Consider the following 17,062-nt stretch of genomic DNA (forward strand, 5'->3'; position numbering starts at 1 on the left):
TGGTAAAAGTATGAAATGATATAGTAGGTTCTTTTAAGTTCCTACAAGAGCAGTGTCCAAAGAGTAAGTGCTCAGTAACTATTAACTGCTATCATAAGGACAATGACTTTATAGGAAAGGCTATTTTGTATAGGTATATTTTGGGGAAATTTTTTTCCTAAATAATTTTATTTCTATACATCCTTGAAATATCATACCAGGTTTATTCTTTGTACTCCCATAACCAAAGTGATTGAGATCATACAATATAGTTGGTCCTAAAGATATGTTGTCTAGTTCAAATACTGATGCTACCACTCACTAACTGTGTGATTTTGAGCAAACCACTTAATCTCACACTGCTTTAATTTTCTCATCTATAAAATACAGTGCAGTGCTTATCCGTAGGGTTAAATGTTATAATAATTAAATGAGCTAATATTTGTAATGAACTCAGAGGAGTTGCTAATAAAGAAAGTAATACATGCTCTAGAATACAGCTTGCTTACTGCTGAATAAATGAATAGATGAGTGTTTTTTCCAGTTATGTAAATGTGATTCCTCATACCAGTGAACAAGACTAATGGTTAAGGTATCTAAGCCTGAAGAATAGTCAGCAAATAAGAGTGACAATGAAGAACAAGATTTCATGAATGTGTAGAAAAAAATTTTATTTTATTATTCTAAGAAGGTAGACATTATATTCCTTTAAATGCATGTTTATTAATCTACTTTTATAAGTAAGTGATACATAAATAAAACATATAGTGAACATTTTAGGAAAACAAAATGGTAATTATGTTTATACTGATTAAGAAATTATTTAGCATATGAACTGGGATCATTGTTTTCATAGCATGAGCATCCATTTGTATATCACAATCAATTTCAAGATGTTTATTTCTAGAGTGAAATAATGGGACTAGAATAATTTCAAAAATTTTTAAGTTTATTTAGCACAAGGTAGAATTAAATTATAATGTAGAAAAGAAACTCAAAATAAAGTAGTGATAAAGAATAATAATTATTAAGTGCACACTCTACAATATCTCAATCTTGCTTATTATAACCCCAGAATGGTGGCAGCTCCATTTTGCAGATGAAGAAAGAGAGGTTGGGAAGGGGCAAATGACTTGCCTAAGGTCCATGGTTATGAATTAAAGGAACTAGAACTCATTACAATTCCAGAGCTCCATTTATAATCCTGAAGTTCTACTGCCTCTTCTGATGTTCCTAGTTATGTCATGAAGTCCTTAAGATAATATTACTTTATGTCATAAAGGAAATGGTGCATATGTCAAAACAGTCAGTTGACCAAGTCTTAGCCCTGAGAGGGTTGGTTCTCAATTACCAGAAAACTGGGTTTGTCTTACTATGTCATGTAAATAGACCCTACTTACATTTTGTCTTTCAAGGAGTCAGTGTGGTGACTGATAAAGACAGTTTTAACAACTCTGGATTATGTAACATTTTACCATTGAAATTATTAAGTACTTTATTTTCATTTTTATGGATTATATTGAAAATTCTTGGATTTCAGCCTTCATTTAATTTTCCAGGTCTCAGCATCCTTAAATTTAACATTATGGTTTCATGTGTGAAATCATTTACCCGAGGGCTCTGCTATCTAGGCTTTGAGTAAATTAACCTTAAGTCTTTAAATTTCACTAGAAAACTATCTTCCAAATTAATATCCCCAAAGCACTTAAACCAAAAATTGATTTTCTTCTACTTAGTGTTGAGTTACATAGATTATGCTGCAACATTAAATAGGGTTTAAAATTACAACCTACATTATTAGAATTCCCTAATATAAACTACATTACTATTTGCTTTACTTTATCCATTGTCCCCTAGCCACTATAAAGAAATATTGGAACACTTTGATTTTAATAAATCTGTTAACATAAAAAAATTTCAATATATTTGTTTGTCTCAATATCATCTGTATTTCTTTTTCCATAGCTTAGCTATGGACATGAGATGTGTTATTGTGAGATTTTGTTGATTAGTTTGTTTATTTTAAAATAAAAACTCTTTGAGGCCCTTAACAATAAAATGAAAATTTAAACAATAACAGAAAAAATACCAGATGGCAGTCTCTCAAGAAGTGTCCTCATGAATATTATATAAAATTAGATGACCCTAGGTACAAAGAATATTATAGAATTTCTGACTGGGATACTATCATAATACAAAGAATATCTATGTAATTCATACTAAATAAATAGTATATTATATATATACATTTAGTATTATATATTATACTAAATATTATATAGCAATGTTTATCTGTTTATATCTATCCATCAATTGTCTATCTATCTATCTATATCATCTATCTATCTATCTATTTATTTTCTCCATACTTACAGAAATAGCATAGAATCACAGCATTTTTAGCTGGAATAGACTTCAAAAAAGAATGTGGTCTAACATCATAATTTATAGAAGTTTGGGGCATAGACATTTCAAGGAGTGGTTGAACCACTCTTTTATGTTGTATTGCTGTTGTTTTTTGTTCTATCCCTCCAGGTCTCTCATCCAGTCCCACCCCCTGATAGCTGTCAGTCTTCTCGTTATGTATGAGTTTGCCTCTATTTTGCCTGTTAGTTCATTTTGTTCATTAGATTCCACATATGAGTGAAATCATATGGTATTTGTTTTTCTTTGACTGGCATAATGATCTCCTGGTCCATTCATGCCATCACAAAAGGTAAGATTTTTTTTTTCATTTTTTTTATGGCCACATAGTATCCCATTGTGTAAACATGTCATAGCTTTTTTATCCATTCACCTACTGATGGGCACTTGGGCTGTTTACAGATCTTGACAATTGTAAATAATGCTGCAATGAACATGGGAGTGCATATATTCTTTCAAATCAGTATTTCAGGATTCTTAGGATATATTCCCAGAAGTAGAATCACTGGGTCAAAGGCCGTTCCATTTTAAATTTTTTGAAGAAACTCTATGCTGTTTTCCACAGTGACTGCACCGGTCTGCATTCCCACCAGTTCATGAGGGTTCCCTTTCATTCACACCCTCAGCAACATTTATTGTTTGTTGATTTATTGATGATAGTCATTCTAACAGGTGTGAGGTGATATCACCATTTTGATTCAATAGTACTGGGAGTCCTAGCCACAGTAATGAGGCAAGAAGAAATAAAAGGGATCCACATTGTAAAGGAAGAAGTAAAACTAGTTCAACATATGATAATCAATTGCAATAAACCACATTAATAGAATGAAGAATAAATATATCAACTCAATAAACTAGAAAAAATAAGTTAAAATGTAATGTTTTATCATAAAAGCACTCAATGAATTGGGAATGGGAGAACATTATTTCAACATAAAATAGCCATATTTGATGAGCACATAGCTAACAACATATTCTGCAATGAAAACCTTAAAGCTTTTCCTCTAAGATCAGAAGTAAGACAAAGATGTCCACTCTTGCTATATTTATTTACCATACTACTAGAAGTTTTAACTAGAACAACTAGGTAAAAACAAAAAAGAATTAAAAGGGATAAAAATAAGAAAGAAAGAAGTAAAATTGTCAGACTATATAAAAAAGAAAATTAGGCCCTGGCAGGTTGGCTCAGCAGTAGAGCGTCGGCCTGGCGTGCGGGGGACTGGGGTTCGATTCCCAGCCAGGGCACATAGGAGAAGCGCCTCTCCTTCTCCACCTCCCCCTCTCCTTCCTCTCTGTCTCTGTCTTCCCCTCCCGCAGCCAAGGCTCCATTGGAGCAAAGATGGCCCGGGCGCTGGGGATGGCTCCTTGGCCTCTGCCCCAGGCGCTAGAGTGGCTCTGGTCTCGGCAGAGCGACACCCCAGAGAGGCAGAGCATCGCCCCCTGGTGGGCAGAGCGTTGCCTCTGGTGGGCGTGCCGGGTGGATCCCAGCCGGGAACATGCGGGAGTCTGTCTGGTCTGTCTGACTGTCTCTCCCCGTTTCCAGCTTCAGAAAAATACACATACACAAAAAAAAAAAAAAAAAAAGAAAAGAAAATTAGAAAACTATTAACATTGATGAAAGAAATTAATAAGACACAAAAAATACAAAGGCATTTGTGTTCAAGAATTGAAGGAGTTTATACAGTTAAAATATCAATATTATCAAAAATAATCTCTAGATTCAATGTTGTCCCTATCAAAATCCCAATGGCATTTTTTCAGAAATAGAATAATTAATTCTAAAGTTCATATGGAACCACCAACTGAATTTTGAGAAAGACCAAAGCTGGAGGCATCACATTTTCTAACTTCAAATAATATTACAAAGACACAGTAATCAAAATAGTGTAGTACTTACATAAACAGAGATGTAGACCAATGGAACAGAACAGAGAGTCCAGAAATAAACCCATGCATGTACAGTTAACTGATCTTCAACAGGGTATACAATAAAGAAAGAACAGTGTCTTCAACAAATGGCAGTACAAAGGTGGATAACAACATGCAAACAAATAAACCAGTTTTATCTTATACCATATACAAATATTAATTATCAATTGATGGAAGACTTAAATGTAAGACATGAAGTTCACTGATAGTCATCACTGTATATAGTTGTAGTAAACAGAATATGCATACTACTTTTAATAAATGTTTATGTTGTTTTTTATTTTTTATGCTATAAATATATTATTTGCTATAAATACTCTAGTACATGTCTCCTCATATTTAGGTATAAGAAATTTACTAGTGTACATCCCAATCCCTAACCAAGAAACTTTTGTTGTTTAGCATATAAACATCTTCAACTTTATAGGTGATGTTCTAAATGGGTTTTCAATAAAACTGAACAAAAAAAAACTACACTGTCATCCTGCAGTTGGAATTTTCATGGTTGTTATAATAGGAAGCTAATGTCCAACTAGATCTCTGTTTTGCCAAAAGAAAACATTGCTTCTTAACAGAAAGATGATGGAATCTTTTCTGTTGAACAGAAAGATGATGGAATCTTGTCATCATAAACTTAAATAGAAGTGGTAATTTCTCTGAAAACTGTATCAATGATTTCCATGTCAGAACAACTGGTGAATACTTTTCAGTCCTTATTCTTTCTAGATCTGACTCGAGCAAGGCTAAGCAGCTTCTCTTTCTTGAAACTGCTCTTTTTCTGCCTTCAGTGGTAACATTTTCTCAGTTGTGCTCCTACTTCTCTGCCAAATTTTACTGTCAAATATTGAAGATTTATCCATTATACAAATCTGTCATGAAAAATTTTATACTTCCTTACTTCATTTTCTCTGTTAGCAAGTATCTAGACAATTATAATACTATAAGCTGAATGTATATGTTTCTCTAAAATTTAAGTGTTAAATTTCTACCCCCCTATATGTTGGTATTAAGAGGTGGGACCTTATATATAAAGCAGACTTTGATGGATTTAAAGGGCAAGATCAACAGCAATATTATAATAGTAGGGGATTTCAATACACCACTAACATCACTAGATAGATCCTCAAGAAAGAAAATTAACAAAGAAACAACATACTTAAAGGACACACTAGATCAACTTGATTTAATAGATGTCTTCAGAACTTTTCACTCTAAAGCAGCAGAATATACATTCTTTTCAAGTGCTCATGGTACATTCTCTAGGATAGACCACATGTTAGGGCACAAAATTGGTCTCAACAAATTTAAGAAGATTGAAATCATAGCAAACAATTTCTCTGATCACAATGGCATGAAACTAGAAATGAACCACAACAGAAAAGCTCAAAAACTCTCAAACACATGGAAACTAAATAGCAGGGTGTTAAATAACGAATGGATTAAGAATGAGATCAAATAAGAAATATAAAAAAATCCTAGAAATGAATGACAATGAGCATACAACAACTCAAAATTTATGGGACACAGCAAAAGCATTACTGAGAAGGAAGTTCATAGCACTACAGGCACAGCTTAAGAAACTAGAAAAAGCTCAAATAAACAACTTAACCCTGCATCTAAAAGAACTAGAAAAAGAACAGCAAGTAAAGCCCAAATGTAGTAGAAGGAAGAAAATAATAAAGATCAGAGCAGAAATAAATGACATAGAGGCTAAAGAAACAATACAGAAGATCAATGAAACTAGAAGCTGGTTCTTTAAAAAGGTAAACAAGATTGATGAACTTTAAATAGACTGACCAAGAAAAAGAGAAAGAGGACTCAAATAAATAAAATTAGAAATGAGAGTGGAGAAATAACAATTGACAAAACAGAAATACAAAATATTGTAAGAAAATACTATGAAGAACTGTATGCCAAAACACTAGACAACCTAGATGAAATGAACAAATTCCTTGAAACATACAATCTTCCAAAAATCAATCTAGAAGAATCAGAAAACCTAAACAGACTGATTACACCAAATGAGATGGAAACAGTTATCAAAAAACTTCCAATAAAGAAAAGTCCAGGGCCTGATGGCTTCACAACTGAATTCTACCAAATATTCAAAGAAGAACTAACTCCTATCCTTCTCAAGCTATTTCAAAAAATTCAAGAGGAAGAAAGACTTCCAAGCTCCTTTTATGAGGCGAGCATAATTCTGATTCCAAAACCAGGTAAAGACAACACGAAGAAAGAAAATTATAGGCCAATATCTCTGATGAATATAGATGCTAAAATCTTCAACAAAATATTAGCAAACTGGATCCAACAATATATGAAAAAAATCATACACCGTGATCAAGTGGGATTTATTCTGGGAAAGCAAGGCTGGTACAATATTCATAAATCAATCAATGTGATTCATCACATAAACAAAAAGAAGAAGAAAAACCACATGATAATTTTAATAGATGCAGAAAAAACATTTGATAAAATCCAGCACCCCTTCATGATAAAAACTCTCAGCAAAGTGGGAATACAGGGAACATACCTCAACATGATAAAAGCCATCTATAAGAAACCCACAGCCAACATCATACTCAATGGATAAAAATTAAAAGCAATACCCTTAAGATCAGGAACAAGGCAGGGTGCCCCCTTTCACCACTCTTATTGAACATAGTCCTGGAAATCCTAGCCACAGCAATCAGACAAGAAGAAGAAATAAAAGGCATTCAAGTTGGAAAAGAAGAAGTAAAACTATCATTATTTGCAGATTATATGATATTGTATATAGAAAACCCTAAAGTCTCAGTCAAAAAACTACTGGACCTGATAAATGAATTCAGCAAAGTGGTAGGATATAAAATCAATACTGAGAAATCAGAGGCATTTTTATGCACCAACAATGAACAGTCAGAAAGAGAAATTAAGGAAACAATCTCTTTTACTATTACAACCAAAAAAATAATGTACCTAGGAGTAAAGTTAACTGAGGAGACTAAAGACTTGTACTCAGAAAATTATAAAGCATTGATGAAAGAAATCAAGGAAGATACAAACAAGTGGAAGCATATACCATGCTCATGGTTAGGAAGAATAAACATCATTAAAATGTCTATATTACCCAAAGCAATCTATAAATTCAATGCAATACCAATTAAAATACCAATGACATACTTCAAAGATATAGATCACATATTCCAAAAATTTATATGGAACCAAAAAAGAACACGAATAGCCTCAGGAATCTTAAAAAAGAAGAATAAAGTGGGGGGTATCACACTTCCTGATATCAAGTTATACTACAAGGCCATTGTACTCAAAACAGCCTGGTACTGGCATAAGAACAGGCATATAGATCAATGGAACAGAACAGAGAACCCAGAAATAAACCCACAGCTCTATGGACAACTGATATTTGACAAAGGAGGTAAAGAAATACAATGGAGTAAAGACAGCCTCTTTAACAAATGATGTTGGGAAAATTGGACAGCTACCTGAAAAAAAATGAAACTAGACCACCAGCTTACACCACTCCCAAAAATAAACTCAAAATGGATAAAAGACTTAAATGTAAGCTGTGAAACCATAAGCATCTTAGAAGAAAACAAAGGCAGTAAGCTTTCTGACATCTCTGGCAGTGATATATTTGCTGATTTATCTCCACGGGCAAGGGAAATAAAAGACAGGATAAACAAATGGGACTATATCAAACTAAAAAGCTTTTGCACAGCTAAGGACAATAAGAACAGAATAAAAAGACAAACTACACAATGGGAGAACATATTTGACAATACATTTGATAAGGGGTTAATAACCAAAATTTATAAAGAACTTGTAAATCTCAACACCAGGAAGACAAACAATCCAATCAAAAAACGGGCAAAAGAAATGAATAGACACTTCTCCAAAGAGGACATACAGATGGCCAATAGGCATATGAAAAAATGCTCAGCATCACTCACTAATCATTAGAGAAATACAAATTAAAAAAACAATGAGATATCACCTCACACCAGCCAGAATGGCGCTCATCAACAAAACAACACAGAATAAGTGCTGGCGAGGATGTGGAGAAAAGGGAACCCTCCTGCACTGCTGGTGGGAATGCAGACTGGTGCAGCCACTGTGAAAAACAGTATGGAGATTCCTCAAAAATTTGAAAATCAAACTGCCTTTTGACCCAGCTATCCCACTTTTAGGAATATAACAAATGATGTTGGGAAAATTGGACAGCTACCTGCAAAAAAATGAAACTAGACCACCAGCTTACACCACTCACAAAAATAAACTCAAAAACACCATAGAATGGCCCCAAAAGGAGAAATGCACCCCCATGTTTGTGGCAGCATTGTTCACAATAGCGAAGATCTGGAAACAGCCCAAGTGTCCGTCAGAGGACGAGTGGATTAAAAAGCTTTGGTACATATATACTATGGAATACTACTCAGCCATAAGAAATAATGGCATCGGATCATTTACAATAACATGGATGGACTTTGATAACATTACACGGAGTGAAATAAGTAAATCAGAAAAAACTAATAACTACATGAATCCATACATAGATAGGACATAAAAATGAGACTCAGAGACATGAACAAGAATGTGATGGTAACAGGGGTTGAGGGGTGGGGGGGAGGGAGATGGGGCGAGGAAGGAGAGAGGGGGTGGGGGAGGTGAGCGGCACAAAGAAAACCAGATAGAAGGTGACGGAAGACAATTTGACTTTGGGTGAGGGGTATACAGCATAATCAAATGTCAAAATAATATAGAGATGTTTTCTCTCAACATATGTACCCTGATTTATCAATGTCACTGCATTAAATTTAATTAAAAAATGATAAAAAAAAGAAGTGGGACCTTTAGAAAGAGATTAGGTCATAAAAGTGGACCCTAACGAATGAAACAGTGCCATTAGAAAAGAGCGCCTTCTGCAACTGTGAGGACACAGCTAGAGACAGCTGTCTATGAACCAGGAAAGAGACCCTCAGCAGAGTCCAATCTACTGGCACCCGAATCTTGAATTTCTCAGCCTTCATAACTGTGAAAAAAATTAGTGTTTGTTATTTAAGGCACCAAGTCTATGGTATTTTTGTTATAGTGACCCAAATAGACTAAGTCAGTGCTTGATTCTTCAAAAATCCCAATCCTATAGAAAATGAATGCCATCATATATTCTGCTTTTACTATTCATGATTGACTTGATTGTGGTAAAAAATAATTAGTATCTTTCTGGAACACATTTTATGTTATCAACTTCTGGAGAAAGAAAAATAATCCAGTTATATACTAACAATATTTACTTATTTGCATAATTACTTTGTTTTCTTTTGTAAAGCTAAAAGAAAGTTAGTACCATTGTAACTTGATCTGCATTTACTAGAGATTAAGGTTTGGTATCATTAAGCAATTTAGACCCCAAAGCATGAACTGAAAAGTGTAAGCAATTAAGATATTACCAAGGAAAGTGAGTGTTTTCCTGTCACCAGAGAGAGGGTATTTTCTCTCGGACTTTGGATGTTATTGTATGGTCATCAGGGGACACAGAGTTTCTCACACTTCAGGCACAAAATTGAAAGTGTCTAACTGTTTCTTTCTCTCCTCACATACTGAGCTCTGTGTGCTTTTGTTAAAGAAAACATTAAACAATCTGTCGGCATATACACATTGGATTGGACTGTTACTATGAGCAGGGGCTCTAGCCAGTACAGAAAGACATTATTGGAAACATAGAGTCAAGAGAATAATTATAGCTTAACATTTATTGGTTCAAGAAATCAACTATAGTTTTCTTCCTTAGTGTTTTATACAGCAAACCTGTTGTTTTTAATTTTCTGAGCACAGACAACCCACTGTGCTTAAACAGCAGCTCTTAATCAGACCACAATAATTAGATAGTTAGAGACTGCATGATATTTAGACATTCAGAGGGGCTGCATTGTACAGAAAAAAGAGTTCACAAAGTTGTTTTTCTTTATGTTTTTTGATAGGTCATATGGTTTCTCTTTAAGTATTAATACATGGATATATGTTATAATTTTCTTGTATTATTCAGTGCATAGCAATATAAGTGTATGTCACACACACTCTTGTACACACATGTGGAGCTACTATGACACAATAACAATATAAGGAAAGAATAAAATATCAATAAGAGACTGATCTAAAAACTTTTAAATACAGCATATTTAACAAGGAAGGGAAAGATGCTTATTTTGTTCTTCTTTTAATTTCCAAGTAACTTCACTTGTCCACGCACTGAATTTACTCTAAATTTAATCTCAATGCTTGTTCAGCTGCTCTCTACATCACAGGAGAAATATCAAGTTCTTAGTGAGATAATCTCTTAGTAAATTCCAATCCTTTCAATTTTGGAAAGAAAAAGCATATAGAATATAGTCAATTAGAGTTGTGTATCTTCGCAACACTACTTTGAGATTTTGTTCTCTACTAGCAAACAACATCTCTCTTTTTAAAACACTTCTTGTAAAATAACCTAAATTCACTCTGTTGCTCCATTTACTCTTTCAAAATACCACAATTTTTTTTCTATTCTTATTGGTCTCCTAAAACTGTTGGTTTACCTTTTGTCACTTTGGCTTTGAACACATGCTCCTTTTGGAAATTTCTCCATCTTTAGTTTTTGTTACACTTTTTCCCTTGTTCTACTGACAAACTTTCTACTTCTTAATCCACTTTTGTGGGCATTTCTTTTTTTTTAACTCATTCCTTACTGTTGATCCCCAATCTTTAGCCCTCTCTTCTCTCTTTCTACAAAATCAATCCCATTCATTACTGGGGCTTCCACTATCACCTGTATAAACACTAGCACAGCCATGTGGTCAAGAGCTCTTATGAACTCAAGACACATATTTCAAAAGACTTGCTCTATATATCACAATGTTCCATTTATAGGAATAGTATGCAGCAGGAATGTACTGATAAAATGAACTTATGGGTTAGTAGTAATGGCAAGCCAGTTAAATATTTGAAAATTATCTCTGCCCAAAAGTAACTTAAATGCAAAATTGAACCTTCCATCTTTCCCTATAAATTGTCTTGTGATTCACATCTTAGTTAGATAGTATGAATTTTCTACTTATATAAGTCAACCTGGTTGTTCAAATTCCAAATTATTCTGTTTTTTTTTTTACCTATAATTATAAGTTCAATAGATTTCATAGTCATTTTTTCATTCTTATTTCCAGAACATTTTTTTATTTAAGTATTCCTATTACCTAACTTTAACCATTCTTGACTAGTAGTCTGAACGCCTCCAATCCTGTATTTCAGCTGTTATTAAAGTGAAAACTACGTAATATCAAACCTTGTTAAAACTTCTTGAATGGCACCTCCAGCCATCAGCATATAAATATATATATATATGTATACACACTATTTTGTATTTTATACAGCGTGAATTATTCTCAGGCTCCCATCACTTTCTCAATATCAAGTTTTCCTCCTGTTCAATTCACATCAAACTCAATGTCTTCACAATAAGAAATGATTGCTACTCCCACTCTCTTTATCTTAAGCCATTCCATTACCTAAGCCTCTGTGTGTATGTTGTTTCATCTGCCTGGAATGACAATCTACATAGTATTTACCTGGTAGACAGTTGATATTGCTAGGATCTCTAACTACAAACTCCCTTATTGCTCCAGGGAGACCAGGAGCCTTCTCTTTTTATTTTACTTTGTTTTTACATTGCCTATGAATATTGTTCATATTTCTATTAAATAAATATTTAATTGTATTAGAGATATTTGTATATCTCCTCAGTTGAATATTAGCTCCTGGAGTCTTGAGAACTTGCATTTAATTAATGTATGCTTACAAAAAATTAAATTCTATATAAAATACCCACCTTTCACTTGGGAACTATATACATAGTTATATGTAAAGCACGATGGAAAATATAGTAAAAGATTCAAGAAAGAATTAAGCCGTTGGAATATTTAAAAAGCAATCTTAAATTTTTAAAGTTGTTCTCTGTAAGAACATAAAATGAAGCAAACTAATCAATAACATTTATGTCAGCATGCATGCTCTTATCCTAAAATATAGGTTAATAATGAAGACAACAGACTAATTATTTAAATGGAAATTTAGAGTGGGTGGGCATGTACATACAACTCTATAGAAAACAGTCTTACATTTTAGTAATCTTTTATGAAGCAGACACAGGGATGTTCTTCCAGTTCTATTTCTTAAATTAGATTTTTGGTACATTTTCAAGCCAACCCTCTCATATATCCATCTATCACTAGCATGGGAGTGAACAAAAGCCCATTTACTTCATATTATCATGAAATGTTACATACATGTGTAGTCATAAGATGGAAAAACAGACTGATAGTGAAGTAATTCTATAAAATGAGAACATTAAATTTTTAATATTCTTTGGTAGGATAAATTAATTGTTAGTAGAATTGCTCAAGATTTCTCTGAAATCATGTAGATTGCCTCGCTAACCATCTTTACTTAAGTTTTATTATCTCTCTTATTTATAAAATGGCATAATAAATATATCAATAGAAATACCTGGTTTGCTTTATGATGATCTGGAAATCCACCAATAAAGACTGACCCTGATTCTGGCAGGGTTTTTTCAGAAACGTGATTGATAGATTCGTTTGCTTTAATTGTCCTCCCTAGAATAGTCAGTTCAGCTTTACAGGGATCCAATTCTTGCCTGCAACCATTTAGAAAAGAAATTTATGGTTTTAGTATGTGTTGTGCAAACATTTGTCTGACGAATTAATTAAGTTATTAAAAAAAAGAAAGATTTAAGTAAATAGATTATCTCACCATAAAACCAACAAAGGCAGAAGTAGATTAATCTGTCCTAAATTAAAAATTCTTGCCTGACTAGGCAGTGGCACAGTGGATACAGCATTGGACTGGGACATGGAGGACCCAGATTCGAAACCCCAAGGTTGCCAGCTTGAGCATGGGCTCATCTGATTTGAGCAAGGCTCACCAGCTTAAGCCCAAGCTCTCTAGCTTGAGCAAGGGGTCACTTACTCTGCTGTAGCCCCCCGGGTCAAGGCACGTATAAGAAAGCAGTCAATAAACAACTAAGGTGCCGCAACGAAGAATTGATGCTTCTCATCTCTCTCCCTTCCTGTCTGTCTGTCCTCATCTGTCCCTCTCTCTCTGTCTCTGTCACATATACACAAAAAATTCTTAATACTTTAACTATATAAATACAGAGTTAAATTTTGACAAAACAGCAAATTATAGCAAACACTTAAAAAAAATAAATCCTGATAATAAACAGATCACTTCCAACAGTGATTAAAACAATGTTAGAGTATAATATCCTACTTCAGTTTTTTACATTGTTAAATTTTCTGTGTGAGTTAAAAATATTGAAAAGTATCAGTGTGAAATATGGTCCAGTTCGGCCCGCTTATCCACAATTTTACTTTTCACGGTTTCAGTTAGCCATGTCATCAAACCTAGTTCAGAAATATTAAATGGAAAACACCAGAAATAAACAAATCATAAGTTCTAAATTGTGCATCAGTTTGAGTAGTATTATGAAATCTCACATTGTTACTCTCCTTTCCGATTGGAGCATGAATCACCCCATTGTCCAGTGGGTGTAAGCTACATATGCTATTTGCCTGTTAGTCACTTAGTAGCCATCTTGGTTATTGCAGTGCTTGTTTTCAGGTAACCCATACAGTAGCCTAACGCTAAGTCACAATGCCTCTGTCATTCACCTCACTTTATCTCATCACTGAGATATCATAATATCTCACATCATCACAAGAAGGGTAAATATAATACAATAAGATATTTTGAGCCTGACCTGTGGTGGTACAGTGAATTAAGTGTCAACCTGGAACACTGAGGTCACTCCTGGGCTTGCCTGGTTAAGTCACATACAGGAAGCAACTATTATGAGTTGATGCTTCCTGCTTCTCCTCTCTCTCTTTCCCCCTCCTCTCCAAAAATGAATCAATAAAGAATATAAATAAAAATTAAAATTTAAGATATTTTGAGAGAGACCATCTTCATATAACTATTATTACATTATATTGTATTTGTTCTATTCTATTATTCATTATTGTTCATCTCTTACTGTGCCTATTTTATAAATTAAGATTTATCATAGGTATGTATGTACAGGAGAAAACATGCTCCATATAGGGTTCAGTACAATCTGTGATTTCAGGCATCACTGGGGATCTTGGAACATATCCCCCAAGGGTAAGGGGGAACATACTGAGTCTAATGTACAATATATCTTTAGGTTGAAAATAGTAATAAGGAAACGACTAATTAGTTGTAGTAATATAAATCATATCAAGATGTAAAGCATGTAAAAATTTAAAAAAAATAGTAAGTCAAATATAACTTAAATAGGCAATTCCCAGCAATAATTTTCATGAGCCCATATTTTAGAAAAATGAGATAAAAATACTTTGACAATGTTTTAAGAGTAGATATGGATGTCTCATGTCCTCTATCATCTGTTGAATTATTGAATCCAGAGATGGAAAATTGTGGTATAAAGGCCAAATGTAGCCTGCTACCAATTTATAAATAGATTTAACTGGTACAGAGTCACACATTTCTTTACAGATAATCTATGGCTGCTTTTATGGCAGAATTGGATAGTGACAATAATAACTACAAAGCTTAAAAAGCCAAAAGTATTTACTATCTGACTCTTGATATAAACTAGTTCATATCTAATCAATTTATTTGTTTAGCTATTAAGCAAGTAAATTTTATCATAATCCTTTCAATAATAGCACATGAATTATAAGACATGTACATGCCATTCACTAATAATGTTATTCTATATCATGAATATGTGATAGTCTGTCTTTTAAATATTTATATAAACTTAATTGAATTATAACATGCATGATGAAGAGGGTAAAAGATAAATCTCTATGAAATACCATATTGTGAACATACTCAAATAACCACTATGGAGTTGAAATGGTAGAATATTACTAGCAAGAGTCCCTAGAAATACTAGCAACAAGCCCTGTCAAGTTTGCTCAGTGGATAAAGCATCAGCCCCGCATATGGATATCTCTCCTTTGACTCTTAGGACACACAAGAGAAGTGATCATCTGCTTTTCTCCCCTTTATTCTTTCCCTTTTCTCCCCTCCTTCAGCAAGTGTCTCAGTTGGTTTGAGTGTTGGCCCCTGGCCCTGAGGATAGCTAGGTTGATTCGAGCATTCGCCCCAGAAAGGGGTTGCTGATGGATCCCGGTTGGGGCACATGTAGGAGTCTATCTCACTATATCCCCTCCTTTCATTTAAAAATAATAATAAAAAAAGAAATACTAGCAACACAAAGACACATTTTTAGACCTCTTCCATCTTAATATTGTTTTTAATATTCATCTTTGTTATTGAATTTAATAGTTTTTCATTTTTGAGATATATCACTATATTGATATTACACAAATTATGTATTCTAGATTTGGTGTACATTGGGTGCTATTTTGAATATTACTGGTACAAGTAAAGTTAATCCTCTTTGTTAATCTTTTGGGTTATCAAATATCATTTTCTCCCTTTTTTCTCTTAATTGTGATGAATTATATTCTCTGGATTTTTTGTTTGTTTGTATTTTTCCGAAGTGAGAATGGTGTGTGGGGGGAGGCAGACAGACAGACTCATGCAAGTGCCTGACTGGGATCCACCTGGCATGCCCACTAAGGGGAAATGCTTGGCCCCTCTAGGGCATTGCTATGCTGCAATAGGAGCCATTCCAGTGCCTGAGGCAGAGGTCATAAAGCCATTCTCAACTCTTGGGCCAACTTTACTCCAATGCAACCTTGGCTGTGGGAGAGGAAGAGAGAGACAGAGAGAAACGGGAAGGAGAAGGGTGGAGAAGCAAATGGGTGCTTCTCCTGTGTGCCATGGCTGGGAATTAAACCCAGGACTTCTACATGCCAGGCCGATGCTCTACCACTGAGCCAAACAGCCACGACTCACATTTTCTGGACTTTTAATGTTGGATGCATTCCTGGAACAAGTGTAACTTTTTCATAATGTATGTCTTGATTATATAACACAAAATTCACTTTTATATATTTTAAGGAATATATATGTATCTATATACAAATATATATGATAAATATAATTCATATATATATGAATACAAGAGAGAAGTGGTCTTTATATTTCCTGTCTTGTACTGATCTTATAAAATTTTGCTATCAAGATTATGTTGTCCTTATATTCTTACAAAAAGTCTATATAATATTACTTTTATACCTACCATTTATATATGGTACAATTAAGTAATATAGCCACCTGTGCTTAAAGTTTTTTTTAGAAAGTTATTAAAGATAGATTCAATGTATTTAATATAATATAGCTATCTATGTATTATCATGTTCATTTTGTTAAACTATACTTTTTCCTAGACTTTAAAAAAATAATCTATATTTTCAAAAGTATTGGCATAAAATATTTCATAATTTCTTTATATTTTTATTGGTGCTGAAACTATAATAATGTCTTTTTCTCGTGACATTGACTGTTGTGGACTGTAAATGGAAAAACGCCTTTGGAGATTTGAGGCTTAGCAAAAGGCTAAGTTCTCCCCCACCACCTCCATATTGGCTATAATGCTGAGTATTTGCACCCACTTCACTTGCTTGCTTAAGTTGCTGGAAGCAATTTACATACCCTTCCTCTTACTCTTTGTTTGTTCAGATACTGGTTTACTTCACTTATGCATGGTGGGGAGATTCCT

The 17,062-nt window shown here is 33.7% G+C and overlaps 1 protein-coding gene across 1 annotated transcript in view; it reads right to left on the reverse strand.

Annotated features, from left to right (window-relative positions):
* The window catches only part of LOC136319194 (protein eyes shut homolog), a 557,987-nt gene that overhangs the window by 20,554 nt on the left and 520,371 nt on the right, over positions 1–17,062 (reverse strand). The window contains exon 12 of the mRNA XM_066252572.1: positions 12,868–13,018. Within this exon, the coding sequence (XP_066108669.1) occupies positions 12,868–13,018 (151 nt within the window). The remainder of the gene's footprint in view (positions 1–12,867; positions 13,019–17,062) is intronic.

The sequence above is a fragment of the Saccopteryx bilineata genome, chromosome 1 (genome assembly GCF_036850765.1).
Source record: "Saccopteryx bilineata isolate mSacBil1 chromosome 1, mSacBil1_pri_phased_curated, whole genome shotgun sequence".
NCBI lineage: Eukaryota > Metazoa > Chordata > Mammalia > Chiroptera > Emballonuridae > Saccopteryx > Saccopteryx bilineata.